General features: G+C 46.1%; 1 protein-coding gene across 5 annotated transcripts in view; it reads right to left on the bottom strand.

The window, feature by feature from the left end:
• The window catches only part of EML1 (EMAP like 1), a 196,883-nt gene that overhangs the window by 21,316 nt on the left and 155,156 nt on the right, over positions 1-20,411 (bottom strand). For 2 of the 5 annotated variants that reach the window (XM_043921463.1, XM_043921461.1), the window contains exons 5-11: positions 13,154-13,182; positions 12,207-12,263; positions 9,685-9,814; positions 6,222-6,371; positions 5,151-5,220; positions 1,616-1,729; positions 720-815 (exon numbers count right to left, since the gene is read on the bottom strand). In XM_043921463.1, the coding sequence (XP_043777398.1) occupies positions 720-815; positions 1,616-1,729; positions 5,151-5,220; positions 6,222-6,371; positions 9,685-9,814; positions 12,207-12,263; positions 13,154-13,182 (646 nt within the window). The remainder of the gene's footprint in view (positions 1-719; positions 816-1,615; positions 1,730-5,150; positions 5,221-6,221; positions 6,372-9,684; positions 9,815-12,206; positions 12,264-13,153; positions 13,183-20,411) is intronic. The other 3 variants (XM_043921462.1, XM_043921464.1, XM_043921465.1) reach the window with 3 other exon arrangements.

Genomic DNA, 20,411 nt, shown 5'->3' with positions numbered 1-20,411 from the left:
CGAAAGTTATGTAAGCCAGGTAATCCACTGGAGCTCTTAATGTCAGGTAGCTCAGGCGACCCAATCGTGGTCCTACGGTTAGGTCAGTAAGGGGATCTAAGGCTAAAGGATGCCAGGGTGAGGAATCTGAAGTCATTTCTATAAAAATAGACCCAATCATGGTTTTAACAGGAGGAAAGCACGAGAGAGCTTAAGGAAACTTCACTGACATACTGGGAAGTTCAATGGCCCCCACTGCAGGAAAAGCCCCACTGGGAGGACCAAGATCTTGCTCCCCCTTTCTGAGTCCACTCAGCTCTGGACAAGCTTCCCTGATCCCCGGATCCCTGCCTGGCCCTCCACCTGGGCAGCGGGCACATCTCACTTGTCATCACCCCGCCAGTACTACTTCGACATGTGCGTGAAAAGGGGACCTCGGTATTTGTGGATGATAGAAAGAACATGAGCAGGTAAGTGAGGGAGGAAGTGACCGGCGGAGCGAAGGAGCGAATTAAGAGGCTGGTGGCTGTAGAATGAGGATGCGAAACCCTTACAGACGCCATGAAGAGAAGCAGGAAGCCCGCCAGGCCTTGGGACTGAGGGGAGAGAGCCGGGGCCCGAGGGCTCCTTGAGAAGGGGTCCCGCCAGGGGTGGCGGCGGGGACAGAGCCCACAGCCCAGGGAAGACGGCTCCATGCGGGAAACGGACGAGGTGGCCCCGCAGCAGGCGGGCACACAGACCTTGACGTCCGCCAGCCTCTCCTCCTTCTGCCAGTCCCACACGGACAGCACGTGGTCGTTGGAGTCGTCCACTGCACAGAGGTTGCTGCCTCCATTCTAGGAAAAAAAGGAGGTATTCATAGGAAGACTACACTCGAGAATAAAACAGACTGAGCGTGATTAAAAAGGAACGTAATTTTATTTTTAATCACGAGTCTGCTACATCTTTAATAAAGAGTTTTACCCATCACTGTTGAGATCTGCTTAGGACTTCGGCAGAGGGATGGTGGGGACAGGGGAATGTGGGGGTTAACGGGCACAGGAGCAGGAGGGAGGGCTCTGGGGGGGACTTCAGTACCATTTCTGCTAGAACTAGCCTCCCGGGGCTGCAGAGCTCTCGCACTGGAGGGGACAGTGTCTGCAGCTCCGGGGCACAGGGCATGGGCGTGGTTGTCGGAAGGTTGTATGAGGGGACGGGTGCTGGGGGTGAGGGGCAAGGCATGCTGATGTGAATACCTATGTGTTTCTAACTGGCTGACTAGGACTTTAAAGGTTCATCCTGAGGAAGCCTGGGGACCACAAGGCCCCTCCAGCTCTTGCTTATGGCCAGGCAGCGGGTGGGGGTGGCACAGACATGGAAATTCAAGGCCAGAGGAGGCAAGACTGCTCCATGAGCCTGAGACAGTGTGGCCACAGGACCTCTTCTCATCACCATGGAAACGTCTGACTGGGAGCGTGTGAGACCAAGCATGTGCTCCCTCTGAATGAGGGGGCCTGGCAAGCGGGAGGTTTCAGAGTTCAGATCTGCACACACACCTGGGCAGGTACGGGCGTGTTACCTCTCCCTCTTCAACCCTGAGCTGAGTCTCTCCTCCCTGTGTGGACAAAGCGGCAAGACCCACAGGGTTCACACTTACAGATTTTGAGAATGCGATACAGGTGACGGCTCGGTCAAAAAACCCGATTCCGATGACATGTAGCGTATTCAACGTCACGGAATCCCAGATGCGCACGTGTGGGGGTAACTGCTGCTTCGGAAGAAAATGCTGGGTCACTCATCGTGCTGAGTCTACAAATTTACCTTTGTATTGAAGCTACTTCAACTTTGTCAAAAGTCTTTTTTTTTTAATGCTATTTTCCCCCCAGTTCTTTGTTTTATCCTTTTATTTTGTAAGGCTTTATTTCAAATCAGTTTGATATTTACATGCAAAATATTGAAAGTAAATTAAAGTAATTTTTCTTTTTTTTTTTGGCTACACCACATGGCCTGTGGGATCTTAGTTCCCTGACCAGGGATTGAATCCATGCTCCCTGCATTGGAAGTGCAGTCTGAACCAAGGGGCCACCTACGAAGTCCCAAAGCAAAAGCTTTTTTTTTTTTTAAATGCATTTAAGACTGTGTGTTTTTACAATAAATAAAATATTCCCAATATCTCACAATAAACTGTGGAAAATTCTGAAAGAGATGGGGACACCAGACCACCTGACCTGCCTCTTGAGAAACCTGTCTGCAGGTCAGGAAGCAACAGTTAGAACTGGACATGGAACAACAGACTGGTTCCAAATAGGAAAAGGAGTATATCAAGGCTGTATATTGTCACCCTGCTTATTTAACTTCTATGCAGAGTACATCATGAGAAACGCTGGGTTGGAGGAAGCATAAGCTGGAATCGAGATTGCCGGGAGAAATGTCAATAAGTTCAGATATGCAGGTGACACCACCCTTATGGCAGAAATTGAAGAACTAAAGAGTGTCTTGATGAAAGTGGAAGAGGAGAGTGAAGAAGTTGGCTTAAAGCTCAACATTCAGAAAACTAAGATCATGGCATCCGGTCCCATCACTTCATGGCAAATAGATGGGGAAACAGTGGAAACAGTGGCTGATTTTATTTTTCTGGGCTCCAAAATCACTGCAGATGGTGATTGCAGCCATGAAATTAAAAGACGCTTACTCCTTGGAAGGAAAGTTATAACCAACCTAGACAGCATATTAAAAAGCAGAGACATTACTTTGTCAACAAAGGTCTGTCTAGTCAAGGCTATGGTTTTTCCAAAAGTCGTGTATGGATGTGAGAGTTGGACTATAAAGAAAGCTGAGTGCCAAAGAATTGATGCTGTTGAACTGTGGTGTTGGAGAAGACTCTTGAGAGTCCCTTGAACTGTAAGGAGATCCAACCAGTCCATCCTAAAGGAGATCAGTCCTGGGTGTTCATTGGAAGGACTGATGTTGAAGCTGAAACTCCAACATTTTGGCCACCTGATGCGAAGAGCTGACTCATTTGAAAAGACCCTGATGCTGGGAAAGATTGAAGGCAGGAGGGGAAGGGGATGACAGAGGATGAGACGGTTGGATGGCATCACTGACTCAATGGACATGAATCTGGGTAAACTCTGGGAGTTGGTGATGGACAGGGAGGCCTGGCATGCTGAGGTTCATGGGGTAGCAAGAATCAGACATGACTGAGCGACTGAACTGAATATCTTCTGGAGGTCATGGCTCCTGTGGCCAATATAGCTGTAGGGGAAGTCTACCAAGTTTTAGGGGCTTCTCTGACAGCTCAGGTGGTAAAGAATCTGCCTGCAATGCAGGAGACCCGGGTTTGATCCTTGTGTTGGGAAGATTCCCTGGAGAAGGGAATGGCAACTCACTCCAGTATTCTTGCCTGGAGAATTCCATGGACAGAGGAGGCTGGCAGGCTACAGTCCATGGGGCCGCAGAGTCAGACACAACTGAGCAACTAATACCAAGTTTCAAACTTCGAACAGTCATTTCTTGATAACCGTCCCACAGGAACTGATATTCCCATTTGTATATCTAAAGTATCTGAGTTTTTAAAACTGAAAAATGACAAAGAAAATGGAGTCTCATGTAAGGGTTATTCTTTTAAAGTTTGTATTGCCACTAAGGGGTAAGCATGTTTAAATTTATCATGACAACTACCACCAGTGGTGTTAAGAACTTCACATTCTTGGGCCCCACAGGAAATTGATAATACACAAACTTAGAATGGTTATGATTAGTTCAAAACCTTCTCAGCTGTGCTAATTTTTCTCTTCCTTAATAGAAGAAAGCATTACAGAACCACCAGCAGATTTATCAAGAAAAGGGCTAGCTTTGTACACAACGGACGGGGGAACTGGGTTCTAGTCTGGACTTGTCTTTAAGTAGCTTGATGTTCACAGACAGTCACTTGGCCTCTCTGGAGTTCTCCACTTGTAAATGGAAAGGAATAGCTCAGCTATTCAGAGAAAATAACATTTTCTCTGGCTCTAAGGTTCTGATTCCATTTCAAGGCCAGAAACTGAAATACACAGTTCATCCACTAGAGGGAGAAACAAATGATTTACTACTGATTTTGAATAACTTAAAGGTCATTTAACGTTAAAAAAAAAAAGAAAAAAGACTCTGTTCCCTGTGTGTTTACAGAATAGCAGTCTGATTTCCATTGTTCCTGTTACCTCCTTTCAAGTGTAGGATTTTAATGGAAAATAGCATAAATATTTAAAATTTGATATTATTAAAATACTTTCTGAAAAATGGTAGCACTCATGATAAAAATGGAACTACTTAGTGTAATTAGTTTCAGATTATACATTGTGCATTGGTAGACTACACAAAAGTAGACATCAGAAAAGTTACAAGATGTTTTGGATAAAACATAACAATGACCATAGATTGTGGTAAATAAGTGGAAGCCAGTTTTGAATTGCTGTATTTGCCAAATTCCACTAGCTCCTTCTCTGATTCCTTAAAATACAAACTGAAGTCTTTGCTTATAAAATTTTGCAAAACCCCTTCGAGCAGCCCTTGTGGATGACACATAGACACAAACTCCATGGATTAAAGTCATGATAATAAGGGACTCATGGCACAAGGTATCTGAAATTCACTGAAGAGGCAAAATGCCCCATATTCAAATGATGAGTTCTCATGATTACTTAACATGTTAATGTTTATCACGTGAGTAAGTAAGTATCTGAAGAATTAATGACTTCTTAGGCAAGAGCAATGCTATTTAAAAATTAGCTGACATTAACGTGAGCTCAAGGGTTTTTTTTTTAAGGTCAGTGTAAGAATTTTCATTTGTAATAAAAATTCAAATTGAGAGATTAAATTCAAATTTGAGCTTCCCAGGTGGTGGTGCTAGTGGTAAAGGGCCCACCTGCCAATGCAGGAGATGTACGAGACACGGGCTCGATCTCTGGGTCGGGAAGATCTCTGGAGGAGGGAATGGCCTCCCACTCCAGTATTCTTGCCTGGAGAATCACATGGATAGAGGATCCTGGCGGGCTACAGTCCGTGGGGTTGCAAAGAGTTGGACGTGACTGAAGCAACTGAGCATGCACACTCACAGACATTACATCTAAGTAGGCTTGTTCAGCAGCAAAATGTTTTCAGAAAAATCATTTTGTGTTACCAGTTCATTACGAAAACAAGAAAAGATCACTCACTTTTCCATCCTTGGACGTGCCTGCAACTTGTCCCGTGGCTATTGTGACCCTATCGGGGTGAACTGCAAGGCTAAAAAGAGATCTTCATAAAGCACCTGTTCTTAGGTAAGTCCAAACTCAATTTTTCATAGTTTCATTTACCTATATTAATAAAGTGTCTATGATGATCAAATGTTCAGACTGCCAAAAAAACCCCCAAACAAACCAAACAAAGAAAACACAAAACATCTACTCTTTTAAAGGTAAGCTTCACTTTTCCCGTGATCAAATATACTCTGGTCAAAAATTTAAATGTGAGAAATACACGTGTCTGACTTCTTACACACTCTTGATAAATTCTCTGAGCTCCCAAAGACCTTAGACAATTGGTGCGTATTTCATTTCATCTTCCATTTCATTATCTGTAGGGAATTTCCAAACTCAAAGGAAAAGCATCCCCTGCTTGGGAAATACCACTTTGATCTCAGAACTGTTTAATTAGTGTACAGTCTTTATTAAGAAGTCATTCTGAGTCCATCAAACAGCAAAGACATCCTCTTTTTCCAACAGGAGTTTTATAACTGATCAGGGACTTAGGGCAAATAGAAATAACATAAACCCATCTATTCACCCACCCATGTTTCCATGATACATAAAATCATTACCAAAGGTATAAATGAATTATGGGAATAGCAGACCCACCCAGAAACAAGAGGCAAAACATTTTTATTAAAAACTGAACACCCAAATTAGCAGCCATTAGCACGAGAAGCCCTCCAGACAGGGGTCTGTTAGAGATGTTTGTTTAGGTAACAAACAAATTGTTGTTTGTTACCTAAACAACAAATTGTTTTAGGTAACAAACAAATTGTTAACGGTTGCTGAAGACGATGTGTCATGAGAATGGAAAACCAAAGAATGGGTCTTAGAGTGCCAGGGAGCCAGAAGACAGCCCAGAGCACAAACAAGAGCTGTTCTCAAAGACCCCATGTTCTCAGCTCTCTCTGCTTCTCTGCAGTTCTATCCATCACGGAACCCTTTCTGCCTACACGCTCTGCACAGGCGTCACAGGCATCGGTTTTGAGGACTCACCACTTCACGTCGTCGTTATGGCCCGAGTAATGCCTCTGGAGCTGCTCCTCCACGTTGTATAGCACGACCACCGACGCGATGAAATAGACCGTCTCGCCCGTCGGGAGCAAGTACAGGTTGTTCCGGCAGTCTCGACCCCGGTACCCGTAGCTTCGTGTGTGTCAAGACAAAACGTGCCTTCTTTTAGGAGCTAACAAAACATCAGCTTTCTTCAGCTGGCACAGGCACTAAATTTCTATGTGACTGTTACTGTCAATTTCACGAATTTAAAGAAGACCAAATTTGAAATACTCCATGCCAAATATTCAATACATCGGACCCCCCTCAATAGGCAGGCAATAAAGTTGCAAATGGTAATTGATTTAGTGGTAATTGCTGATACTTTTTTAACAATACAAAGGTGTGGGTGTTTTTTTTGAAAGTATGTATTATAATATGACCTGGTAGCTCCACTGGTAAAGAATCCACCTGCAATGAGGGAGACCCCAGTTCGATTCCTGGGTCGGGAAGATCCGCTGGAGAAGGGATAGGCTACCCACTCCAGTATTCTTGGGCTTTCCTGGTGGCTCAGCTGGTAAAGAACCCGCCTGCGATGTGGGAGACCTGGGTTTGATTCAGCTTGAAGAAACATGGTGATTTGCTATTCTACTGCTAACAGTAACTGGATCAGACACTTGTGTAATAACTAGGAAGTGAACTCTTCAATTTGGCCCATCAGTCATGGATCCAGGAAATCAGTGGCCAGGGCCCACACTGCTTTGTTGAACTGTTGAAATCTTATGTAGATGCGTTTTCCTCACACCTAGGCTGGGTTTAAATTTTTCCCAAGCTGGTCTCCTGAAAGGCCAGTGACCATAATATTGTTAGAGGTACCATCCGGACGCTAGAATGAAAGTCACCTGAAGGGTGACTTGACACTGATCTCCCAAGAATGCTGGGGTACTCTGCTTATTATTTTTCTCTTTCCTTTCTGTTGCCTCTCTTGTGTACCATTTACTCTAGTTCCCACACTACTTGCGGAGATATGCTGAACCATGACCACAATCTAGAATGTGTCCACTTGCTGTCTTGAATCTAACTTTTAAAGCCGAGAGCTTGATTCCAGGGCTGGAACTGAAAGGAAGAACAGGGTCACTGAGTCTTGCCATCTTTGAACTCTCCACGTCATGGTCATCCTGAGACACACACCTTCCAACAGGGGGCCTGAAACCACCGTCACGCTGTGGCTTAAGAAGAGAGGCTCAGCCTGGTGCTAGAATCATGGCTGGAAGGTGAGCTGAATCCTGTTGTGGTCGGTGGCTTCTGGAGCTTGTTTGGAAAACAAAATACATCTGGCAGTGCTGTGTGCGTGCAGGCGTGCTCAGTCATGTCCGATCTTTGCAACCACAGGGACCGCAGCCCACCAGGCTTCTCTGCCCATGGAATTTTCCAGCAATAATACCAGAGAGGGTTGCCATTTCCTACTCTAGGGGATCTTCCCGACCCAGAGATCAAACCCAAGTCTCCAGCGTCTCCTGCATTGGCAGGTGGATTCTTTACCACTAGCACCACCTGGACAACCCTCTGACGATGTTAAGTGGCTATATTGTTTCAAATATTAAGCAATATGAGGTTATAAACCCTATTCTAAGGAAAAAAAAGTTGAGTTTTGACATTCCTTATAAAGTATTTAAAAAGAAAATTTTAAGACACTGGTAAATGACTTTCATGTCTCAGTTATAAACCAATTATGAATTTACTGCTTATTGTAACCTGGCAGCTACGTATTTAAAACATTTTTTTTTTACATTATAAAAAAACCTGTAGAAGGTGTGAACAATATACACGTATATTTGGAAGTTACCTGGTTGTCTAGTGGTTAGCTCTCTGGGCTCTCACTGCCATGGAAAGTGAAAATATTAGTCGCTCACTTATGTCCGACTCTGCAGCCCCATGGACTGCAGCCTGCCAGGCTCCTCTGTCCATGGAATTCTCTGGCAAAGAATATTGGAGTGAGTTGCCATTCCCTTCTCCAGGGGATCTTCCTGACTGAGGGATGGAACCCAGGTCTTCTGCATTGCTGGCAGATTCTTTACCATCTGACCAACCAGGGAAGCTCATGTATCTATATATTAATCAATAAAAGGTAACAAATTTAGGTCCTCCTTGTCCTAACCATCCACAGCTCCTCAGGAATAATAACCTGTTCAGATTTTAGCATATATGCTTCCAAAGTTTGAAAACTATTTCAGAGCAAAACATCACTTGAACTTGGATGTGAAAAACAACCATTTATTTGCTGCAAACTCCACTGTTTCACACCTTTTAAAATATGAGTTAGGAGTAAGTTGAACAACTATGTCTTGAATAATGTGTTTCAGATTTGATTTAACCAATTCAAACAATTACTGACTTAAAGAAGAATGGGATCACTTTTTATGTGCCAACACAGACGGCAAAATAGGTGCAGGTGAACACTTACGACATCTGAATCCGAAAAAATAAAAAAATGTTTTGAGAAATTTAGGTACAGAAATAATACTAAAAAAATTCCAAGGAATATGACTTTATAATTTCAGATAGTAATTCTTCTAACTGAAATGACAATAGCTTCAGTTTAAACCAACTTCACATAATTTGTTGTCAGGGTTTGGCATTAAACTGGTATTCAAGAAATATTTGTTTGAGGGTGAAGAAAGGATTTTTGCTCTTTGTTTTAAAAGTCTGCATGGACTGGAAGGTGGCCGCTGTGGGCTTCTAAAGTAAAACAAAATAGTAAAATAAAGAAACCCCAAAAAACAACACTTCACCCTCTTTCACAGGCTCTATTTCTTGTCTTTCTTTTATTCCCTCCTTGGTAGTTCATTCAACTTTCCCAAGCCTCATATTATGAAGATTCTAGCAGCTTTGTTTCAAGAATGCTAGTCATATGGCTGACTCAGATTTCTGTGGCCTAGATTTTATGAGAGCTTTTTCTTTTTTTTCCAGTGGTATTATATTGATGCTACGTGTCCATTTAACTTAAGCCATAGACTGTATTGTATTCATTTAGTACTGAGTCCATACTCATGTTCAATTAGTCACTGTTTTTTAAGTTTTTTTTTTTTCTTTTTTAAATTGCTGTATAGTTGATTTACAACGTTAAGATCCCACCCTGTGGCATGTGGGATCTTAGTTCCTCAATCCCGGGTGGAACCCACACCCCCTGCATTGGAAGGCGAAGTCTTAACCACTGGACCACCAGGGAAGTCCCTAGTCACTGTTAACTTAGATTCCCAAGGTTGTTAAGTTAGATTCCCAAGGTTGGCCAAAGCCCTACTTGGTTGAGGGGAAATGCTAGTCCTTCCTTCCAGGCAATCCCTCTTTCTTTCTTTGGGTTTAAAAACTTATTGCCATCACGGTTTGGTTTTATGGGTTTCTACAACTGAAAAAAAAGCACTCATCAACTGACGACTTCAGGTCAGACTTAATGAATAAAGGATACACCCATTCCAGCTTCAGTCTCTTGGTTGGCAGTTCTACTTTTGCTTCCAAATTGTAAGAATCCACTTGATCTTTGGGCATGTACATGGTAACAGGGCGTCCACGAAGAAACATTTTTACATATCCTTCTTCTGTGAAGAGAACAAAGAGGTCAGTAAGACACCTTGGTGCCCAGGGTACCTGAAAAAAATAGTTATATTTTCTCTATCCTTTCAATGCAAAAGTAGAAACTTTGCCATTTATGTCATTTCTGATTAAAATCCTAGGGAAAACTAACTAAAACACAAATAGTTTGAAACAAAAATTTTCACCTTCTTTGCCTTTGACATTCTGCTTACTTAAGTAATGTAAGAAATTACAAAAGGCAGAAAAGAATTAGATTCCAACAATTATTTTCCATGAAATTTTAGTTCTTATATTTTCTTTATCATCAGGAGGGGGAAAAATGCCACCCCAAAAAATTACAACTAACACAAGAAATCCACTTAAATTTTTTTTATTGAGTTCAATGGATATACAATTGTAGTATCAAAATTCATAAAATATCTTTCAATATTTAAATTGGTTTGTTATAGTGCAATGTAAAAATGTGTCTTTATGTATCTTTCACATTGGATAATTCAAGTGTAAAGGACACAAAACCGGCAGAAGTACATGCTGGGATGCATGCAAAAAGGAAAATGCTCAAAGAAAAGCTAGAAACAGAAAAGAAAAGAACAAAAGACCCATTAGAGACAGAAGCTGGGGAATAAACCTTTCTAGAACAAACATTTTTATAACAAAATAACTTCTGATACTTTAATAAACTGTAGGGATGAAAGTAAAACCCAATAATACAATGACAAGGGGCCACTCCTGGATTTAAACAAAACCAAGCAATATAGGGTTTTCTGTCTACAGTTTTCGAGATATTATAATAAGACCATCTTGTGAGCTCTTGATGAATTCTGTTCGGATTCAGAACTCCCTGCATTCTGATGCTTCACTGCAGATCAAAGCACTGGGCCCCTTAATGGCATTTAAATTGGGCAGTTGGGGCTATACCATAACTCAACAGAAAAATCATGCCCAGAGAGGAAACTGGTAAGGAAGTCATAAAATAATTATAATGTTGTAAGTACCACATTCACAAATTAGTTTCATAAGCCTCATTCCTGAGGATTTTCAGACAAAGCCACATGCGATATTGCCTAAAAATGGAGAGGCCATTGCACTTTTATGGTGTGCGTGCAACTCAGGTCTTAAATGCATGCATGTGACACTCTTCACTCTGCGTATTAAATCGGACTATTAAGTAAAAACCAACACGTGTTCACTCCTGCACAGGGTGCCAGCTGCTGTGTTCCGTGGTGCTCCTGTGAGAGTGCTCCACGAGGCTCCATCCTCCCCAGCTCCCCTGGGAGGAGCCCATCTGAGGCCCCCAGGGCTGCAGGCTTTCGGACGGCCTCCGCCCCCTACCCTGGTCATCTTGGCTACCAAACCCATGGAGGCCCACCTGGATTCAGGACCCTTCTCCTGCTCTCCTACCTGCTGGACCCCACGCTCTAACTGCCCTGCCCCCTCTTCCGTATATGATGTCACTGGCCACAACTGCCCCCCACCCAGGGGTCCTTCTCTCTCTCTCTCTGCCAACTACGCACCCACCCGTTCTGTGCATCTGCCCATGCTCGCCTCACCCACCCCCTTCCCTTCCTTCACCCCTCAACCAAATCTCAGTGCCTCAGACGGTGTGGCCATCACAACTGAAGACCCTAAAAGCACTCAGTACATCAATGGAAGGGGGACAAAGAGGGGCGGGTGTGATGGCTTAACTGACAAGTGATTCCATGAGTTCTTTTGTAAGAGGGGAATCATGGAATGCAGATTCAGAATAAACGGAATATAATGTCACCCCGCAGCACACACCAAAATCCTCATACGGGGGTATGGAATCCATGTAGATGGAATATCTACTTGAGTATATCGTCACGTGCTGGAAAAGTCCTTATGACAGGTTTACTCATTGGGCATATCTACGTCACTGGACCGAGCAGAAAAGCTCTGGAGGTAGCCTTGGCACTGTTTTGGACATCTAAGTCAGATATTCTACATCTAAAAAAAAAAAAACAAAAACGCAGCGAGGGAAAGCAATGTTTGCTTGCTTGCTCTTTTTTTCAGGCATGTTAGGATAACAGCACACAGCCCCCAAACCCAGGGGGGCCACAGGGAGCGGCCAGCAGCGGTGCAGGTTCCAAAAAACGGGGCATCCAGGGTTCGCCCTATAGCTCTCTTAACATTCATACAGATTTAAAAAGAGTTCTTGTCATCAGCCAATCGTCACCGAAGGTCCAGTTTTCAGCTCCTCAGTAAGACCCGCCCAAGCAAATGCTCAGGACTGCTTTGAATGTCCAATAAACCCATGTGGCTTGCATCACAAAGCATTTTCATACAAGGAGGTGGCGGGTGGCCTGTATGAAAAGCGTTTCTGCAGCCTGGGGCGCAGCTTTGCTCAGAGAGCTATGAGGTGTCAGCAATGCCGCCTACCTTTGCAATGTGTCACTCGGCGTTTCCCTTGGGATTTCGGAGACAGAGACAGAAGTGCTGGGTAAAGAGATGAGGGGGCGCTGCGAGAGGGACTGGCCTGCCTGCAGGGGGCGCTCTCGAGCCCCCCGGCCCAGAGGCTCCCCCGGCCCCACCGCTCGCAAAACCTGGACACGTTTCAGGGGTTCTGACAAGTGCACACCAGACCTACTCTGCAGGCTGAGGGCGAGTACATTTTCAGTGAGTAATTTCATGCTTCCTGAAAATGAAATGAATACTGAAGCACATGTGCATAAATAGGAAAGTCTGACTTTCGTGTTTCGATGCTTAAGGGGGAAAAAAAAACTTGGAAAATTAAATGAATTTATTTAGCCCACTGCACAAAATCTTGTCAAAGATTTTGCATTTTTAAATATGCTTTCAAATAAGGTTACTATTCTAAAAATAGCAGCTCCCTTACTATAACATGTGTTAGAAAAGATACATGGAAAAGATATATATGGACTATTAGTTGGCAGTTTAGGAAATCACAGGCAGAAAAAGAAGTCGCTTTTAGATAAAGTTGTAACTGGATGCATCAGAGACTTTCCCTTTCAAGAGAAACCCAAATGCTGGTGATGGGAGAGCCCCCATTAGTAAGGAAGGGGCAAGAAAGGCAACAGGGTGTTTTTAACCGAGAAATTTCTTGTAATGGCATGTCGCTTGCTCCTTATGGATGTATCTTGAATCCATTTTAAATGGGGGCAAATAAAGGGTTTAGCTTTTACGACCCTCTTCTGGGTGGTCTCTGAGTGACGTGAGTCGCCAGACCCCCAGGTACACTCAGCCCCCAGCTCCGCCACACGGACCCCCGTGTTCTGCCCATCCCAGCTGCCCCTGAACCACCACTTCTTACTGCCCCTCACGTACCGCGCTAAGGGGCGTCCGCACTGACATTCAACCAGCCTTACCTGCGCTGAAGACTGGCTCCTTGGGTTTGCTGTGGAGACAAAACCAAAATTTATTTTATTTTATTTCTTTCTAAATTTATGTTTTAATTGGAGGAAAACTGCTTTTACAACATTGTGTTGGTTTCTGCCATACAACAATGCAAATCAGCTTTCGATATGGACCATTTTTAAAGCCTTTATTGAATTTGTTACAACATTACTTCTGTTTTATCCTTTGGTTTCCTGGCCAGGAGGCATGTGGGATCCTAGCTCCCTCACCAGGGGTCGAACCCACATCCCCTGCACTGGAAGGCGAAGTTTGAGCCACCAGGCCACCAGGAAGTCCCCCAAAACAGTTCCCAAAGGGAAGCAGGGGCTGGTGGTTGGTCTCGGTCACGGAAGACCCCTCACCAATGGCCGCACGAGTTTGTCACACAGATGCTGAGTGAAGAACACATGTTAGAAAGAAACGCAAAGCCATGAAACTGCAAAGAGAAACAGTGTAAACAGAAATGCCTAAAACCAAGCGCCAGAGATGACAATCCCAACTTTATCACCAAAGCTGTGCTTTTTATGAGATCAAAGAGAGGTTTGGAGAAGGAAAACGCGTGGTTAATCAAGACGGGAACAGCCCTGCCTAAATGCGTAGCAAGGTTTGTTTCTCTTCCCCACGTGCTTCTGGCAGAGTATTTGAAGAACTGACTTAAAACTAGCAAACTCCTGTCGCAGGGGCTTTGGCAAGAGAACTTTAGCACCTGGCTCCCGAGAGGGGAGGAACTAAAGAACCTCTTGATGAGGGTGAAGGAGAAGAGTGAAAGAGCTGGCTTAAAACTAAGTATTAAAAACCTAAGATCATGCCACCAGGCCCCATTACTTTATGACAAACAGAAGGAGAAAAGGTGGAAGTAGTGACAAATTTCCTCTTCTTGGGCTCAAAAATCACTGCGGATGGTGACCGTGGCCATGAAATCAGAGGACAACCGCTTCTTGGCAGAAAGCTATGACAAACCTAGACAGTGTGCTGAAAAGCAGAGATCCTACTCTGCTGACAAAGGTCCTTATAGTCAAGGGTACGGTCTTCCCAGTGGTGATGTACGGTTGTGAGAGCTGGACCGTAAAGTAGGCTTAGTGCCAAAGAATTGATGCTTTTGAACTGTGGTGCTGGAGAAGACTCTTGAAAGTCCCTTGGAAAGGAGGAGATCAAACCAGTCAATCTTAAGGGAAATCAACCCTGAATACTCGCTGGAAGAACTGATGCTGAATCTGAAGCTCCAGTATTTTGCTCATCTGATGCAAACAGCCACCTCATTGGAAAAGTCCCTGATGCTGGCAAAGATTGAGGGCAGAAGGAGAAGAGGGCATCAGAGGATGAGACGGCTGGATGGCACCACCGATGCAATGGACATAGACTTGGGGAAACTCCGGGAGATGGTGAGGGACAGGGAGGTCTGGTGTGCTGCAGTCCATGGGGTCTGCAAAGAGTCAGACACGACTGGGTGACTGAACAATTCCCAGGAGGGATGGCTCCTAGGGGGAAGATGAGGGGGCAGGGGAAAGGAGGGAAGAATAAGGACTATTGGGGTGTGGCCACATCCTGGGACATGGGGGAACCCCACTGTCTCAATCAGGCTGAGACCCCATGTCTGCACCTGAGAAACCCACCAAGTTCAAGGGCACACCATGGATGGGCTGAGGTCACCCCTGGGGGCGAGCTTCCCACAAGACAGTCTGCCCGGGGAGTGCCCCCCCCAAGTGTAGGAAGGCACGGTCCTCCCCATGACAACCGGACAGCTGCCCGTGGGAAGACTGCCACCTCGCGCCACACAGGGGAGGGGACCCCCAAGGACGGCAGGAAGTGAATCCTGTTCAAACACAGAGCCAGCCCTTGAACCCCAGTCTGCAAGACTCCAATGTCCACGCCATCTTCCACGGTACCCACCGCCTGCTCCTGCCCCCGGCTTCCCAGAATACCTCCCACTCTAACACAGAACAAGACACAGTAAATAAATGAAACCCACCCCAATGATTTTGGGATTCCCTCGTAGTTCAGTTGGAGAATCCGCCAGGCAAGAACACTGGAGTGGGTTGCCATGCCCTCCTCTGGGGCATCTTCATTATTGTGTCTCTCCCCATCAGGAGGGAAGCCCAGAAGGGCAGGGATCGCTGTTCACAGCTGTGACCCTGGGCCTGTAACAGTCTTCAGCTGCTGACTGGAAGCTGGTAGGGTCTGGACCCCTCCCTGCCTCTGACCCTGGCTGGCCCTGCGGATCTGCGTCTGGCTGGGTGGGCTACTGGGCGGGGGGGGCGGGGGCATGCCTCAGCGGCCTTGGCCCCCGCTGCCCCACCCCACTCCCCGAAGTAGCCAGTGCTGCCGGATGAATGACGCTCCCCGCCGTCCTCCCAGCTGGTGCTCAGCCTTCACCAAACCCCGCCCCGCCCCACCAGGGCCCCTCTCAGGGTCCCCGTCCCTCCTCCAGGGCAGCTGAATAGCACCTGGTTCCCATGAAAGGCCCAGTGTGGAGCACCCTTCAGCAACTACCGCGCCTGGGCTCTGAGAGGGTGGCTTCAGGACTCTCCCATTCCCTGGCTTTGTGGGAAGAACGTGTGTGTGTGTGTGTGTGTGTGTGTGTGTGTGTGTGTGTGTGTGTGTGTGTGTGTGTGTGTGTGTGTGTGTGTGTGTGTACGCGTGCCTGGCTTTGTGGGAAGAACGTGTGTGTGTGTGTGTGTGTGTGTGTGTGTGTGTGTGTGTGTGTACGCGTGCCTGGCTTTGTGGGAAGAACGTGTGTGTGTGTGTGTGTGTGTGTGTGTGTGTGTGTGTACGCGTGCATGAAGGTTCACCTCGAGCCTGGGGCTCCCGAGAGTCCACTCCCATTCCCTGGCTTTGTGGGAAGAACGTGTGTGTGTGTGTGTGTGTGTGTGTGTGTGTGTGTGTGTGTGTGTGTGTGTGTGTGTGTGTGTGTGTGTGTGTGTGTGTGTGTACGCGTGCATGAAGGTTCACCTCGAGTTCCCTGGCTTTGTGGGAAGAACGTGTGTGTGTGTGTGTGTGTGTGTGTGTGTGTGTGTGTGTGTGTGTACGCGTGCATGAAGGTTCACCTCGAGCCTGGGGCTCGTGTGTGTGTGTGTGTGTGTGTGTGTGTGTGTGTGTGTGCGCGTGCATGAAGGTTCACCTCGAGCCTGGGGCTGTGTGTGTGTGTGTGTGTACGCGTGCATGAAGGTTCACCTCGAGCCTGGGGCTCCCGAGAGTCCACTCCCATTCCCTGGCTTTGTGGGAAGAACATGTGTGTGTGTGTGTGTGTGTGTGTGTGTGTGTGTGTGTGTGTGTGTGTGTGTGTGTGTGTGTGTGTGTGTGTGTGTGTGTGTGTGTACACGCGTGCATGAAGGTTCACCTCGAGCCTGGGGCTCCCGAGAGTCCACTCCCATTCCCTGGCTTTGTGGGAAGAACATGTGTGTGTGTGTGTGTGTGTGTGTGTGTGTGTGTGTGTGTGTGTGTGTGTGTGTGTGTGTGTGTGTGTGTGTGTGTGTGTGTGTACACGCGTGCATGAAGGTTCACCTCGAGCCTGGGGCTCCCGAGAGTCCACCCATGCCGGTCCACACCCGGCCTCGCAGGATTCTAGAAGCATTCAGCTCCTTTCCTCCTCTTCCTCCCATTCCTTCTCTTCCTTCAGCTCTGCAAAGATTTCAGCAGTGGTCACAGTCCCTCCTAAGAGGGGCCTGTCACTTTTGGGGTTGGAGTTCATCGCATCACTTGGTGACCTTGGCTCCATGGTGGACTTACCTGGCTTGTTCTCGTTATTGGGGGAAGTGACACTCTTGTGATTTTTTTAAGTGGAAGAACAAGTCTTAACTCCAAATCTTATATCTTATCAGACTGACGGCAGGGCAAGGACATAGAGGAAAAGCTAAAACAGATCACTACAAAGCACATCCGCTAGTTAGGGAAGCTAGGCAGGGAATTAGAAGACAGGAAAGCTATTTTTTTTTTCCATCATGACTTTGATCACAGAAGTAGAAAGATGCCAAGTCCGTGAGACAGATATAAGCAACCCAGAATCTTCCCAAGAGATAGAAAAGAGCAATTACGGATTATGTTTCTCTTAGAGAACATTCATAGGGGAATGTGAACTCCAAATGTAGGGAGGTTAGTGGAATTCTGATGCTGAAGCGCCGTAAGAAGACGGATAAAAGATCTCTGTTAAAAGATCAGAAAAAGGCAGCCTGAGTGTTATCAGCTGAAGGTCACTGAGAAGCATCAGGTACTGAAGTGCTCAGAGTTCTTCAAATCCTGCACTAAACTATGGGCTACCCTTTGGGTACCAGGCTTCCCTGGTGGCTCAGATGGTAAAGAATCTGCCTGCAATGCAAGAGACCCTGATTGGATCCCTAGGAAGATCTCCTGGAGGAGGACATGGCAACCCCCTCCAGTATTCTTGCCTGGAGAATTCCATGGACAGAGGAGCCTGGTGGGCTACAGTCAGTCCACGGGATCACAAAGAGTCGGACACGACTGAATGACTGACACAAGCTATATTTAGGAAACATATTGCTGCTATGTTTCACTATTTTAGAAAGTTAAGTTTCTATAGAAAAATATACTATTAATATATTTACTTTAGAATCCATGATGCCTGCCAATGCACCACACTCCTGAAAGGCAAGAGGCCAGAGAAAGGGCCTATTCCAGTCACGAGTGCCTGTCTAATAAATACAAAGCTATAAAAGGACAATGAATCTCCCCAATCGCAGACAGAAGGGAAAACCCACAGAACACATGATGATGGTGATCCGAAGTTAAAGACGCTGTTGCCCCAGTCAACATCAGCTCACGGGAGTCGGGCGCCCATCACCTGTCCGATCCTCAACTCAGCATCAGGAGAGCTGAGAGTGAGCTCCTCAAATAGCGCTTCAGACCCAGCACGCTGGAAACACGCCCGGGCTGTGAACCCACTTGGACCAAGAGACGACCACCTCTCGAGGTGTTGTGTAGTCTGTCCCTGGTCATCCACTCCTCACTGTGAGCTCCAGGGAAAACTGAAGTGGGTGACCTCACACCGCCTCCGCGACCAGGGCCTGGTCCCCAGGGGTGGCGTGGGGCTGGTGGGATGGAGGGTGGATAAACTCTGGGAGCAGAGTGAGGCTCCCTTCCTCCCCATCCAAGTCCGGAGTCAGCACTGACGGAGGTGCAGGACGGAAGTGAGCCCAGAGGAGAGGAAGGATCTCCATCCTGGCAGGCAGACCCTCATCTCTTGGCTGGTCCGGCGTTAGGCGGCCGGGGCCAATGGCTCCTAAATGAACACCGGTGCCATCCGGTGCGGTTGTTTTTTTTGGCAGGAAGGCGATCTGCTGAAAAAGCTTGGCTGTACTCTCCCTAGGGCGGGACGGTTCAGGAGACTCTCCGAAGGACTCCTATAAGTATAAGCAGTATACCTGGGGGTCAGGGGGGAGGTGAGGTCGCCTGGAGCCTTCCCCAGACCAGTAGCTGGATCTGGAGGCAGCGAGAGGCGACCAGGCAGTGGGTACAAGGAAAAGCTCCCACTGGAAGCTGTGAGTTCACACCCACGAAGCGGCTATAACCGCCCAGGACCAAGTCATGTGGCATCAAATACCCGGAAATGTTCAGTGAGGACTTTGGGCACCGGGGGCTGTCACAAGCGGCTGTTTCCCCCTTCATCTGCTATAACTCAGATGCCGCACCGCGGGCTGGGTGTGTGTTGGGGGAGGAGAGTCCAGCCAAGAATTCGTTCAGACTCGGATGCAATGCATATTCCCCAAACTCTTGCCCTGTGGTGGGATCTGCACTTTGCATGTTTGTGAAAGCGTTAGTCACTCAGTTGTGTCCAGCTCTTTGCGACCCCATGGACTGTTGCCCGCCAGGCTCTTCTGTCCATGGAATTCTCCAGGCAAGTATACTGGAGTGGGTTGCCATTTCCTTCTCCAGGGGATCTTCCCGACTCAGGGACTGAAGCCAGGTCTCCTGCATTGGCAGGCGAATTCTTTACCATCTGAGACACCAGGAAAGCCCTAGCATTTTCGTATCTGTTACTAATTTACCCCAAAGTCCTGAGAGCAGGTCTCTGCCACATGGGTGGCCTGTATAACAGGGCACTCTGGGAGATGGGGATTTGGGAGCACTGATACGGGCCAGATGCTTCTGAGGAGACATGCTTGCTTCAGAAAATGATTAAGAAGTCCTAGTCGAGGAGGACACTGTTCCAAAGTCAAACTTTTTTTCCCTGAAACTTACTCATCTATAAAAATGGTACCTCCCAGCACACGTACCATGACTCCTTCTGAAAATGATTTCACTTGATGGAATATAATCCCTGTTGGAAGTCAAAATACTCTGCTACGTAAATGATGATTCTTTTATATACTGCCCTAAGTAAGCAGCTTTTAACTATAATACAAGTAGGCTCATTCAGGAACTACTGATTTAAAATATTTAGAAGTCACTTCTGGAGTCAAAAACTACTGCTTCATAGACATCTCCAACCAATACTTCCAGTTTAACATGGAAGAAGCAGCAAAGATTTTGAAGTCAGCTGGATTCGTGTTTTATTTGGGCAAATCACTTCACCTCCACAAACTTTAGATTCATCTATAAAACAGGACCAAAACCACTGTGAGGCACAGGGTATCTGCAGGATCAAATATAACATGTAACAAATTACTTAACATGTGGCTATTAATTAATATCTTCCCTCTTCCTTCTAATTTCACCGACAATAACCTACATGTTAGGTGAGCTGCTCACCTAACAGCCTTAAAACTGAAACTAAATAAAGAATATCAGTGCTTATGAATTTTAATATTTGTTAAAAGGTAAATGACCCCTTGGCTTAAAGACTGAAACAATCGTTTCATTAAAAAAAAAAAAAAAAGATTCATTTAAGTCACCTCATTTCCAGTGTTAATGTTTCAGAAGCCAAAATGTAGTGTTAAAATCATCCACCAATAGGTGGTGCTATTTGCATAGTTCTTAAATGATCATAGTTTTAACAATTAAGTATATGGGTAACGTTTTTTCATTCATTCAGTGAATGTTTGTTGAGCACTTACTGTGTGCCAGACCTGTGCAAAGTGCTACGGATACAAAGAAGAAAAAAAATGACCCAGCTCTGCCCTCCCAAAGCTTAAAGGTGTAGCAGCGGGGAGGGTGTAGGTGTTGCCCCTGGCAGGGGATGGGGAGTTACAAAGTCAATGTGTGTGTTAGTCGCTGAGTTGTGTCAGACTCTTTGCCACCCCAAGGCCTGTGGCCCGCCAGGCTCCTCTATCCATGGGA

This window comes from Cervus elaphus, chromosome 13, assembly GCF_910594005.1.
Source record: "Cervus elaphus chromosome 13, mCerEla1.1, whole genome shotgun sequence".
Taxonomy (NCBI): domain Eukaryota; kingdom Metazoa; phylum Chordata; class Mammalia; order Artiodactyla; family Cervidae; genus Cervus; species Cervus elaphus.
The sequence above is the reverse complement of the archived record's forward strand: the minus strand, read 5'-3'. Positions and strand labels throughout refer to the sequence as shown.